At 47.5% G+C, this 13,222-nt stretch overlaps 1 protein-coding gene across 3 annotated transcripts in view; it reads left to right on the top strand.

The window, feature by feature from the left end:
- Positions 1-13,222, top strand: part of LOC126175810 (sphingomyelin phosphodiesterase 4) — a 181,159-nt gene that overhangs the window by 124,561 nt on the left and 43,376 nt on the right. For 2 of the 3 annotated variants that reach the window (XM_049922811.1, XM_049922803.1), the window contains exon 12: positions 10,317-10,744. In XM_049922811.1, the coding sequence (XP_049778768.1) occupies positions 10,317-10,724 (408 nt within the window). In that variant the 3' untranslated portion in view covers positions 10,725-10,744. Of the gene's footprint in view, positions 1-10,316; positions 10,751-13,222 lie in introns of those variants that run through there. The other variant, XM_049922819.1, reaches the window with a different exon arrangement.

The following is a 13,222-nucleotide window of genomic DNA, read 5'->3' as shown; positions in this document are numbered from 1 at the left end:
GGTGGTACAACATGCAATTTGTGGCTTTCATGAGCAATAAAAAGGACTGAAATAATGTTTATGTTATCTATTCCAGTTTTCTGTACAGGTTTCAGGACCATGGTGATACAAAACTTTTTTTGGTGTGTGTATAAGACTGCTCTCGTTTTGCAACTTGTGAAGACAGTCATGGTTTGATATGGTAACTTTACTGTCTGTAGTGCCCATACGTCATTACACTATCCATGTGGATACTTAACTGTCGTCCAGCAAACAAGCCCATTTTCTGACTCAAGATTTTTGGTATTGAATATGGATATGGCCCTTCTGAATCCGTCAATTCCAATTGCAGTATCAGGAGGTTGTGGGTCGGGGAGGTGGGGAAAAAAGAAACAAAAAAAGGAGAGAAGTGAGGAATGACTCACAGATACGTTGGCAGAGGTCTGCAAATAAACAGGGTGGTAGATGAGAATGGGGATGAGATGATAGGGCAGAGGGGGTAGAAATTGTTGGGTGGAGGGTGTGGAGACAGTATGTTACTGCAGGTTGAGGCTGGGATAATCATGAGAGCAGAAAATGTGTTGTGAGTGTAACTCCCATCTGAGCAGTTCAGAAAAACTGATGGTGGAGGGAAGGATCCAGATGGCTTGGGTTGTGAAGCAGCCATTGAAATAAAGTTTATGTTCAGCTGCATGTTGTGCCAAGGGTGGTCTACTTTGCTCTTGGCCACAATTTGGTGTCGGCTGTTTGGTTGGTAGTCATACCAATATAAAAAAAAAGCTGTGCAATTATTGCAGCAGAGCTAATAAATGACATGGGTGCTTTCACAGGTGCCCTGGCTGCTGATGGGCTAAGATAAACCTGTGACAGGACTGGTATAGGAAATGCTGGGTGGGTGGATTGAGCAAGTTTTGCAACTGGACCTCCCACAGGGATATGATCACTGTGGCAAGGGGTTGGAATTTGGAGTGGCTTAGGGATTGACTAGGTTGTTGTGGAGGTTAGGTGGACAACAGAACACTACTTTAGGTGGGGTGGCAAGTATGTTGGGTAGGATGTCCCTCATTTCAGAGCATGATGGTTGGTAATCAAAGCTCTGCCAAAGGATGTGGTTCAGTTGTTCCAGTCTGGGGTGGTAGTGGGTGATGAAGGGGATATTTCTTTGTGGCTGGTTTGTGGGGGTGATACGAGGATTGGGGGTTGTGAGGGGAAATGGCATGGGAGATCTGTTTGCGGACTATCTCTAGGGGATAGTGTCTGTCAGTGAAGGTCTTCGTGGGATACTCAGCATACTGACCAAGGGAGTTTTTGTCACTGCACCCCAGGTGGCCATGCTATATGTTAGGGATTTTTTGGTGTGAAAGGGGTGGCAGCTGCCAAAATGCAGGTGCTGTTAGTGGTTGGTTGGTTTAATGTGGACAGAGGTGCAGATGGAGCCATCAGAGAGGACATGGTTAACATCTAGGAAAATGGCACGCTGGATTGAGGAGGACCATGTAAAGCAGATGGAAGAGAAGGTGTTGAGGTTATGTAGGAATGAAGATAGGGTGTCTTGGTCCTGGGTCCAGATCTTGAAGATATCATCAATGAACCTGAAGCAGACTAGGGGTTTGGTGTTTTGGGAGGCTAGGAAGGCCTCCTCTAGATGACAGATGGCCCACAAAAAGATTGGCATAGGACGGTGCCATGCGAGTGCCCATGGCTGTGCTGTGGATTTGATTATATACTCTCCCTTCACATGAGAAGTAATTGTGGGTTAGGATAAAGTTAATGAGGAGTATGAAGAATGACGCAGTGTGTTAAGAGACTGAAGGACATTGATAAAGGTAGTGTTCAGTAGCGGTTAGACCATGGGCGTGAGGGACGTTGGTGTATAGGAAGGTGGGTCAACAGTGACCAGTAGGGATCCAGAGGTAAAGGGATGGGGATTGTGGAGAGTTGGTGCAGGAAGTGGTTGGTGTCTGACATGGGAGGCTAGATTACAGGCAATCGGTTGGAGGTGTTGGTCAGTGAGTGCCGACATTCTTTCACTAGGAGCACAGTAACCAGCCACATTGGGGCGTCCATTATTGTTGGGTTTGTTCATTTTGGGGAGCATGTAGAAGGTGGGTCTACAGGCTATCACAGTGTCAAGGAGGGGAATGGATTCAGGGGAGATATTCTGGGAAGGGCCTAATGCTTTAAGCAGAGTTTGGGCGCTTATGATCCTAGTTGTGTTTTGCAAGGTAAAGCAAAACAAAACACAGCAGAGATTGGAGTTAGTGTTGTGCTTCTGGGATGGGATCACTCTGGCAAAATTTATAGGTGGAGTCAGACAATTGGCAGAAGCCTTCTGCCAGGTAGTCACTGCGAGACAATTGGCGGAGGTCTTCTGCCAGTCAGTCACTGCGATTCTTAAAAACAGTGGTGGAACCTTTGTTTCAGGTAGGATGATTTGGTCAGGATTTGTTTTGAAGTTGTGTCTGGCTGTTCTTTCTTCTACTGTTAGGTTGGTGTTCTGAGAAAGAGACCTGGGGAAAGGTGGTGAGGCTAAGTTGGAGGTAAGGCGGCCAAGGGTGGTTAGGTGTGAGGGGGAGATCACGGTGGCATGGTGGTACGAACTGGAAGAGGTAGGGTTCTGTGTTGGAATTAGGGCAGTTTTGGTTGGAGGGGTTGGTGGCAAAGAAGTGCTTCCATTGCAGGGATCGAGAGGAGGAGAGTAGTTCTTTGACAAGTCCACCATGTTTAATTTTGTGTGTTGGGTCAAAGGTGAGGCCTTTGGATAAGACTGAAACATCTGTGGAGCTGAGGGTTTTGGTGGAAAGGTTAACAGCAGTGTTATGGGAATGTTTTGCCTCTGGATTTTGGTGGAGGGTTGATAGGGAGTTTTGGGGTATGTGACAATTTGAAAAGGTAAGCTAGGCAGGCTTTAGCTGCTATGAGGGGTGTATGAGGAGGAACACTGTAGGTATGATAGGTTTGGGTAGTGGTGCCCCGAGACGGCAGTAGAATGTCAGTAGGTTGGATAATTTATGGAGGTGGTGTCAGGAATGCTCCTCCAGGTGCTGGTGAGCAAGGGATTCAACTTTAGAGACGTGATGTATAGAGTATGGCTTGTAGAGTAGCAGATCTTGAAGAGGGAGCAGATGTGGTTCTGGGATGCCTGTGCCATGGAGATGTGTTCTTGCAGCACCAGATCTGCAAGGGCCAGGAACTGGCGGAATCTGGAAAGATGTAGATCACCATGAAAGGAGGGGTTGGATCCATAGAAAGGCCATTTGAGGTGATTCCATAGTTTAGGCAGCATTTGAGAAACAGGATGTGGGACTGGGTTTTGACCAGGGAAAGGGATAATTTTCTAAACTGGTGCAGAAAGTTGGAGCAAGCATCCATTGTGGCAGGAATGGTGCAAAAGAAAGGGGAATGGCCCTAAAATGGGCAAAATGGGTGTTGATGGTTGTGAGAGGAGAGGGATAAGTAAAGACACACGGAAACAAGCACATAATGCACAAATATGTAAAAATATGTTAAAATACACAAAAATATGTGAAACATAGTTAAACTACCCACAAATATGTTAAAAATATAAAGAAACATGGGTGAAAAGAAATGATGAGGTGTGGGAGTGTGAGTGTGTGTGGTTGTGTGTGTGTGTGTGTGTGTGTGTGTGTGTGTGTGTGTGTGTTTCGATGAGTGAAGGGAGGAGGAGGGGGCGGGGGGTATGGGTTAGCTCGAGAATCAAAGGTTCGTATTGCACGGGCAGCTGTGGAAAACAAAACTCTAAAGTACGTCAGGATGTGGGATGAAGTGGGGTTGATAGGAATGAATGTAATTAACTATCTGAGGAAAGAATCTGGGGCATTAGGTATTGCATCGACAATCTTCACAGTCACGAAGTCTATTTTGTGCGTGGACAGTTGTTGATACAATGTGGCTCGGAAGGAGATGTGGTTTTGAAGGCAGTGTACAAACACAGGAAAGAAGAGAAAGAATGAACGCTAAGAAGAGTAATGCTTTAGAGAAGAGTAACAAAAGAAAACATACAGGGTTGTACAATGGAAGAAAGCCATTCAGCAAAAATCCAACAATGGTAATTCCAGGTAGAAATGTAGGAAAAGAAAGATTGCTACTTACCACAAAGAAGACATGTCAAGTTGCAAGGAGCGTTCGTCTCTCTCTCCCCACCCATACACTACTGTCCCTTCTCCTTTCCCAAGCCCTCCAGATTTTTGTTTACATCCCAAGTGATGTTGCATTCATGCCCAAGCTGTTGGAGTTGGCAATAGTGCGTGTGCGTGTGTCTTTACTGATGAAGGCTGTGGCCAAAAGCTTTATGTGAGTGTCTTTTAATCGTGCCTGTATGCAACTTGAGGTGTCTTCTTTACAGTAAGTAGCAATGTATTTTTTCCTACATTGTTGATATTCCTACCTGGAGTTTCCATTGTCTGATTATTGCTAAATGGCTTTCTTCCACCCTACAACCCTGAGATATTTTCTTTTGTTGCTCTTCTCTATAGCATTACTCTTCTTAGTGTCTGTCTGCACTTATAACTGCACAGTTGAGTGCTCCACTAACCAAACATCCTTAGTGTCCATTCTTTCTCTTCTTTCGTGTGTTTATTCACCACCTTGCAACCCGCATCTACTTCCGAGCCACACTGTATCAATGACTGTACATTCACAACACAGACCTTGTGACCGCGTGGATTATTGATGCAGCATCTAATGCCACAGATTTTTTCCCTCTGTTAGTTAATTACATTTATTCCTATTGATCCCACTTCATGCCTCATCCTGACGTACTTTAGACTTTCATTTTCCAACCTTGCCCTTGCCACATGTACTTCCGATCCTCAACATAAACACCCCCCCACCCCCACCCCCACCCCCACCCTCCCCCCAATCTCTTCACTTATTGCAACACACACACACACACACTCCCATACCTCATCATACCTTTTTGCCCATGTTTTTAATGTATTTGTGCGCAGTTTTATGTGGTTTCACACAGTTTCATGCATTTGTGCCTATTTTTATATATTGGTGCCTGCTTCTGCACGTCTTTACATAATTTTTATGCATTTTTATACGTCTATTTGCTTATCCAGCACCTCTCACAACTATCAACACCTATTTTGCACATTTTTGTGTTATTCCCTTTTCCTTTGCACCATTCTTGCCACAATGGATGCTTGCTCCAACTTCCTGCACCAGTTTAGAAAAGTACCCCTTTCCCTGTCCAAGTCCCAGTCCCACATTCTGTTTCTCAAATGCTGCCTAAACCATGGAATCCCCCAAACCGCCTTTATCTGGATCCAATCCCTCCTTTCACATTGATCCACGTCTTTCCAGTTTCCGCCTGTTCCTGGCCCTTGCAGATCTGGTACTGCAAAAACATATCTCCATGGCACAGGCATCCCAAAACCACCTCTGCTTCCTCTGCAAAGATACTGCTACTCTGCAATCCCTACTCTTGACATTGCATCTCTGAAATTGAATCCCTTGCTCACCGGCACCTGGAGAAGCATCCCAGGCATCACCTCCATAAATTATCCAACCTACTGCTGCCTTGGGGCACCACTATCAAACACCTATTGTACCCACAGTGTTGCTCCTCACACACCCCTCATAGCTGCTAAACACTGCCTAGCTGGTCTTTCCAACTTGCCATACCCCCCCCCAAAACTCCCTACGAACCCTCCACCAAATCCCGGCTTTTGCCCTACATCCAAATTTAGCCACGGTAGACTTGAAACTTCCTGGCATATTAAAACTATGTGCCGGACCGAGACTCGAACTCGGTCCGGCACACAGTTTTAATCTGCCCGGAAGTTTCATATCAGCGCACACTCCGCTGCAGAGTGAAAATCTCACTATGGTAGACTTGTCAAAGGCCTACTCTCCTTTCCCCACTCCCTGCAATGGAAGCACTTCTTTGCCGCCAATCCCTCCAACCAAAACCACCCTAATTCCAACATTGAACCCTGCCTCTTCCAGTTCATACCATTGTCCAACCCCCATATGGGTCCGGGAGTTAAAATAGGCCCGAGGTATCCCTGCTTGTCGTAAGAGGCGACTAAAAGTAGTCTCACACTTTTAGGCCCTGTACGTTCAGGTCCCATTTTATGGTTTCACCTGCCACTTTCCAAATTCTACAGAAGTGCGGGCCATAAGGGGAAGGACACCTTACCTGGTGCATAAGTTATCCATAGTTCCCTTAGATTCGATCTCCTGAACCTCTTGTCATGGCATTGCATCTCCACCTGCAGTTCAACTATTTGGGCGAGGACACTTTCCGCGATATGTCATCTTCTTCCATTGTCTCCTGTCCTCTTTCGCCCCCGTGACTATTGGATTTCTCTGTGCCCAATATTCAGCATGGTAACCAGACCATTGTTGTGGGGCCGTCATGTACCCATTTGATGGTAGCCCCCTGACAACCCAGGGTTCGCACTGCTGATACCGGAGTGGTATACTCCCCACATATGCAAAGGAGTATATGCTAGTCTTCCTGGGGCATCAGGACTACCAGCAATGGCCATAATGCCAGGTGCCCTTTGCTGTGGCTGGCTGGCGCCCGTGGGGGGAGCCCCTGATCAGAGTGGATGGTATCAGGGCGGATGACCAACAATGAAATGGACTAAGTCGTCTCTTCCTGGTGAGCATACGGCACCAGCAGTCTTTAAGAAGGGCAAGATGGAGTGCAATGCTGACAGATATGACCGTAAATCATTTCCCTCCTTCGCTACACCATGGGAGAAACATAGAGCTACAGAAAGAAGAGAGCCATATTCGCCTTGGTATTCAGTCTGTAGCAGAATGAATGGGACTCCTTTCTATCTGTGAACCCTCAGATTTTGTTGAACATCTTGAGGATAAGTTTGGGGAAGTGACAGTGCTGTTCAAGATGAGAAGCAGTGCAGTCTTGATTCATACAGCATCCCCAGCCCAATCCCGAGCGTTACTCGCTTGTGACCAGCTGGGTGATATTCCTGTCTCCGTCACTCCCCATAAAAGCCTCAACATGGTCCAGGGAATTATTTTCCATTGCGACCTCCTCTTGCAGTTTGACGACGAGCTCCACGCCAATCTAGAACAGCGGGATGTTCATTTCATCCAGCGCGTTTACAGGGGACCCAAAGACAACAGGGTTGCTACTGGTGCCTTCATCTTGGCCTTTGAGGGTGATTCATTGCCTAAAAAGGTCAAGGTGACGGTTTACCACTGTGACGTTAAACCATACGTCCCTCCCCCTATGCGGTGCTTTAAGTGCTGGAAATTTGGGCACATGTCTTCCTGCTACATTGCCAACACTACATGTCGAGACTGCGAACTTCCACTGCATCCAGATACTCCATGTGGACCTCCTCCCACTTGAATCAATCGCAGAGAGCAGCACTCCTCCTGCTCGCCAGACTGCACAGTACTCCAAAAGGAGTGGAAAATCATGGAGAACAAGACCCTGGACCCGTTGATTTACCAAGAGGCTGAACATAAATTTGAACAATTACACCCCGTTCAGTTGACTTGCACATACGCTACAGCTACATTACCATCGCCACCACAAATACTAGTTGTACCACATTCTGTGCCACGAACAGTGGGCCCTCCGGGCCTTCAGAATACATCCACCCCCTGGGCAGTAGGGGGAAAATTTCCTTCCATTGCTTCCAGAGTACCTACTTCGGAAGCAAGGCCCCACAAACGCAGGGGATATCGATCCCCTGCCCCCAGCCGGAGAAGCAACAGCCTCCTTGGCTCCCCTCATGCGGAAGGGGTCCCTTGGGACTCTCTCTCCCAAGGTCTCCACTAATGCCACAGCGAACACTCACCAGTGGCTAAACGAGCCAAAAACTGCTGGACAAAGAGCTTCACGGTCTACCTCTGTGCCTGAAGCTACTTCGGATAAGTCCTCCCAGCAAGCCCCCAAAGAGAAGCGAGAGGACAAGCAAACAAAGAAGTCCACTAAGGAAAACAACTCTCCAGTGGCCCCAACATCACCACTCCCTACCAATCCTGCACCTGCGGGTGAGGTGGAGATCTCAGTATCCCCTGAGGATATGGATCTCACTGATGCCTCATCCACAGTACAAATGGACACAAACACTCAGTCGGTGGCAGGAGGCAACCCTGAAGCGTAAACTGCCTCATTGACTGTTTCGTGCCTCTCAGTCTCACAATCTCATCATCCTCCAGTGGAATTGCGGCGATTTTTTCCACCACTTGGCTGAGCTACGGCAACTCTTAAGCTTTACACCTGCTTTCTGCATTGCCCTCCAGGAAACCTGGTTCCCGACAATGCAGACCCCTGCCCTTCGCGGCTGTAGGGGATATTACAAAAACTGTGGCAACCATAATAGCTTGTCGGGTGGAGTTTGTGTCTGTGTCCTGAACTCGGTATGCAGTGAACCTGTGCCCCTTCAAACCCCTCTTAAAGCTGTGGCTGTCACAATAAGGACAATGCAGGAAATAACTGTCTGCAACGTATGTCTTTCTCCAGATGGTGCAGTACCCCTGCAGTACTGATTCATCAGCTCCCTAAACCTTTCGCACTTTTGGGAGATTTTAACACCTATAACCTACTGTGGAGTGGCACTGTGCTTACTGGTCGAGGTAGAGATGTTGAAATTTCCCTGTCTCAACTTGACCTCTGCCTCTGAAATACTGGAGCCTGCACACATTTCATTGCGGCTCATGGCACTTACTCGGCCATTGATTATACCTCTGCAACCCAGGACTTCTCCCATCTGTTCACTGGAGAGGCCACGATTACTTGTGTGGTAGTGACCACTTTCCCATCTTCTTGTCACTCCCCAGCACTATTCCCCTGGACATCTACCAAGATGGGCTTTAAACAAGGCAGACTGGGACACTTGCACCGCTACTGTCACTGTTGAATCTCCTCCATATGGTACCATCGATATGGTAGTTGAGGAGGTCACTAGAACGATCGTTTCTGCGGCGGAAAATGCGATCCCTTGTTCTTTACGATGTCCCCGGCGAAAGTCAGTACTTTGGCGGTCGCTGGAAATTGCTGAGGCCATTAAAGAGTGTCAGCGAGCTCTACAGCGACATAAGTGGCACCCTTCCTTAGAGCACCTAATAGTTTTTAAATGGCTCCATGCCTGCATTTTCCAGCTTATAAAAAGATGGAAACAGGAATGTTGGGAGAGGTACGTCTCGACCATTGGGTGCCATATGTCACCTTCCAAAGTCTGGACTAAGATCAGATGTGTTTGTAGGTACCAGACCCAGACAGGTGTTACTGGCATTAACATCAATGGCGTGTTATCTACCGACACAAACACAATTGCCGAGCTCTTTGCTGAACATTATGCTCGAGCCTCCGGGTCAGAATATCCCCGACCATTTTGCACCCTCAAACAGTGGATGGAAAGGAAAGCCCTCTCATTCACTGAACATCACAGTGAACCCTATAATGCTCCATTTACGGAGTGGGAGCTCCTCAACGTCCTTGCACATTGACCTGACACAGCTCCTGGGCCAGATCGGGTCCAGAGTCAGATGATGAAACATCTCTTGTCCGACTACAAGCGACATCTCCTCATCATCTTCAACCGGATCTGGTGCGAAGGCATCTTTCCATCGCAGTGGCGGGAGAGCACCATCATTCCAGTGCTCAAACCCAGTAAAAACCTGTTTGATGTGGATAGCTATCGGCCCATGAGCCTCACCAACGTTCTTTGTAAGCTGTTAGAACGTATGATAAGACGGCGGTTGTGCTACATCCTGGAGTCACATGGCCAACTGGCTCCATGCCAGAGTGGTTTCCGCCAGGGTTGCTTGCCATTGATAATCTAGTGTCCCTCTAGTCCGCCATCCGAGCAGCCTTTTCCAGACACCAACACCTGGCTGCTGTCTTTTTGATTTACGAAAAGCTTATGACATGACTTGGCAACATCATATCCTTGCCACATTATATGAGTGGGGTCTCCAGGGCCTGCTCTCGATTTTTATCCAAATTTTCCTATCGCTCCATACTTTCCGTGCCTCCCATAGTTCCCCCCATATCCAGGAAACGGGGTCCCGCAGGGCTCTGTAATGAGTTTATCTCTATTTTTAGTGGCCATTAACGGTCTAGCAGCAGCTGTCTGGCCATCGGTCTCACCTGATTATTAGATGACTTACAACTGCCATTCTTTTTCAAAGACCAATAGAATATTAGAATGTTGTGTGTGCATACAGCTGTTAGAATCACTCTGCCTCTTACGTAAAATAACAAATGTAACTTCTACACGATGTATAGATAAATGATATATATGTAAATAGTAACTATTATGACTTACATTTTCTGTTATCACTTGTGATAAAACATAAATGCATTTTTATGTTTCCAGTATGGATCAGAGTTAGCAGAACTGTACCGGAGGCCTGGTGTTGTAGGCAGAGTGATGCAGCGAGTACTGTTGCCACCTCAAACCATTCACTCTTATGAACGTAACACTTCTGGATCTCGTCGGTTCCCTGTTCTTGTTACACAGCAGCTACCACCACGACTCAGTCTTCGACGCCTAGGAAGTCGAGAACTTGTGATCTGGATTTCTGTGGGTGCGCTAGCCTTCAGGTTACGTGGATATCATCTGCTCACTTTTCCTGTTATGGTGTTTATCATGTGGATTTTACTGGTCCTACTGCGAGCAGCATTATCGTCTCCAACAGAAAACAGGAATACAGTCAGCAATATCAGTCGCCATTCACCAGATTTGTTGAATGCTCCTGATGGAGCACCTGATGTATCCCCATAACATGGACACAAAATTTTAAGGTAAATATTTAGTCTGTGTTATTTATATATTGTCATACTCTGAGACTTGGATTCAGTCGAGATTATTGTGTGTTTGAGCTGAAATTTATAGACTCTCCAGTTTATTTTAGATGTTGTAGAGGTGATAGCTTATATGTCAAGAAGAGTGGTGCAGAAAGGATGGAGTAAGCTCTACCATTTCATGTCGAGTGACTGTAAAGAAAATGGTTGCATAATGATATATATAATTAAAACATAAATTTCTATTCTTATAATCGCATGACATTGAAATTACAGAGGTTCAACAATGGCTTTGCAATTGATATATTTCTAATCTATTCTTTGATCATAATGCTTCTCAGTTACTGAAATACACTGATCAGCCATAACACTGTGACATTATGACCACCGACCTACTATTGACATAAACCCGTCCACGCAATAGCGGCATCACCTGTCTTGTGGTTTCCGGCAACTGGAGGGAGCAGTGTGGTGCTGGTGTGCCAAACTCCCACTCCCACTTTATTATTGAGCTTACACGGAGTTGTTTCACCGATCTTCCTTTCAGGATAGCCGGCTGCAATTGCCTGCCCAACTTCTTCTCTGAAGATAAGGTGCTGTTTTGGAGGAACTTTTTTTACTCTTAAAATAACTCCGTACACTCAGGATACTTTTAAACCAATCTCACTATATTTTCACTTCCACAAACAAGACACCATATAACTGATTCATTTTTTGTAAGCCCAACAATTACCGATCCGACAGATACTCTTACATACTTTATAACAAATACACTCCTGGAAATGGAAAAAAGAACACATTGACACCGGTGTGTCAGACCCACCATACTTGCTCCGGACACTGCGAGAGGGCTGTACAAGCAATGATCACATGCACGGCACAGCGGACATGCAAGGAACCGCGGTGTTGGCCGTCGAATGGCGCTAGCTGCGCAGCATTTCGCACTGCCGCCGTCAGTTCAGCCAGTTTGCCGTGGCATACGGAGCTCCATCGCAGTCTTTAACACTGGTAGCATGCCGCGACAGCGTGGACGTGAACCGTATGTGCAGTTGACGGACTTTGAGCGAGGGCGTATAGTGGGCATGCGGGAGGCCGGGTGGACGTACCGCCGAATTGCTCAACACGTGGGGCGTGAGGTCTCCACAGTACATCGATGTTGTCGCCAGTGGTCGGCGGAAGGTGCACGTGTCCGTCGACCTGGGACCGGACCGCAGCGACGCACGGATGCACGCCAAGACCGTAGGATCCTACGCAGTGCTGTAGGGGACCGCACCGCCACTTCCCAGCAAATTAGGGACACTGTTGCTCCTGGGGTATCGGCGAGGACCATTCGCAACCGTCTCCATGAAGCTGGGCTACGGTCCCGCACACCGTTAGGCCGTCTTCCGCTCACGCCCCAACATCGTGCAGCCCGCCTCCAGTGGTGTCGCGACAGGCGTGAATGGAGGGACGAATGGAGACATGTCATCTTCAGCGATGAGAGTCGCTTCTGCCTTGGTGCCAATGATGGTCGTATGCGTGTTTGGCGCCGTGCAGGTGAGCGCCACAATCAGGACTGCATACGACCGAGGCACACAGGGCCAACACCCGGCATCATGGTGTGGGGAGCGATCTCCTACACTGGCCGTACACCACTGGTGATCGTCGAGGGGACACTGAATAGTGCACGGTACATCCAAACCGTCATCGAACCCATCGTTCTACCATTCCTAGACCGGCAAGGGAACTTGCTGTTCCAACAGGACAATGCACGTCCGCATGTATCCCGTGTCACCCAACGTGCTCTAGAAGGTGTAAGTCAACTACCCTGGCCAGCAAGATCTCCGGATCTGTCCCCCATTGAGCATGTTTGGGACTGGATGAAGCGTCGTCTCACGCGGTCTGCACATCCAGCACGAACGCTGGTCCAACTGAGGCGCCAGGTGGAAATGGCATGGCAAGCCGTTCCACAGGACTACATCCAGCATCTCCACGATCGTCTCCATGGGAGAATAGCAGCCTGCATTGCTGCGAAAGATGGATATACACTGTACTAGTGCCGACATTGTGCATGCTCTGTTGCCTGTGTCTATGTGCCTGTGGTTCTGTCAGTGTGATCATGTGATGTATCTGACCCCAGGAATGTGTCAATAAAGTTTCCCCTTCCTGGGACAATGAATTCACGGTGTTCTTATTTCAATTTCCAGGAGTGTACAAACTAGAAAGATCTAGCAAGTCCACCATCTAGACCTCACGAAAGTAAGTGAATAAGTAAATGTCTTTTCTTTTCTATAACAGCATTCAACTGTTCTCAATAATGACTTTACATAGCACCGTCATGGAATACGTCACGTTTGCTCCTTGTGCTGGGTGTGTAACTTCCGAGGCAAGTGCTGTGGCTACCTGCTCGCGCCCATCAACCGCCCAATACATGCCAGTCCTCCACACACACACACACACACACACACACACACACACACACACAATCGTGGTGTAGTA

This window comes from Schistocerca cancellata, chromosome 1 (assembly GCF_023864275.1).
Source record: "Schistocerca cancellata isolate TAMUIC-IGC-003103 chromosome 1, iqSchCanc2.1, whole genome shotgun sequence".
In the NCBI taxonomy this organism is placed as follows: domain Eukaryota; kingdom Metazoa; phylum Arthropoda; class Insecta; order Orthoptera; family Acrididae; genus Schistocerca; species Schistocerca cancellata.
This window is presented reverse-complemented; position numbering and strand designations above follow the sequence as displayed.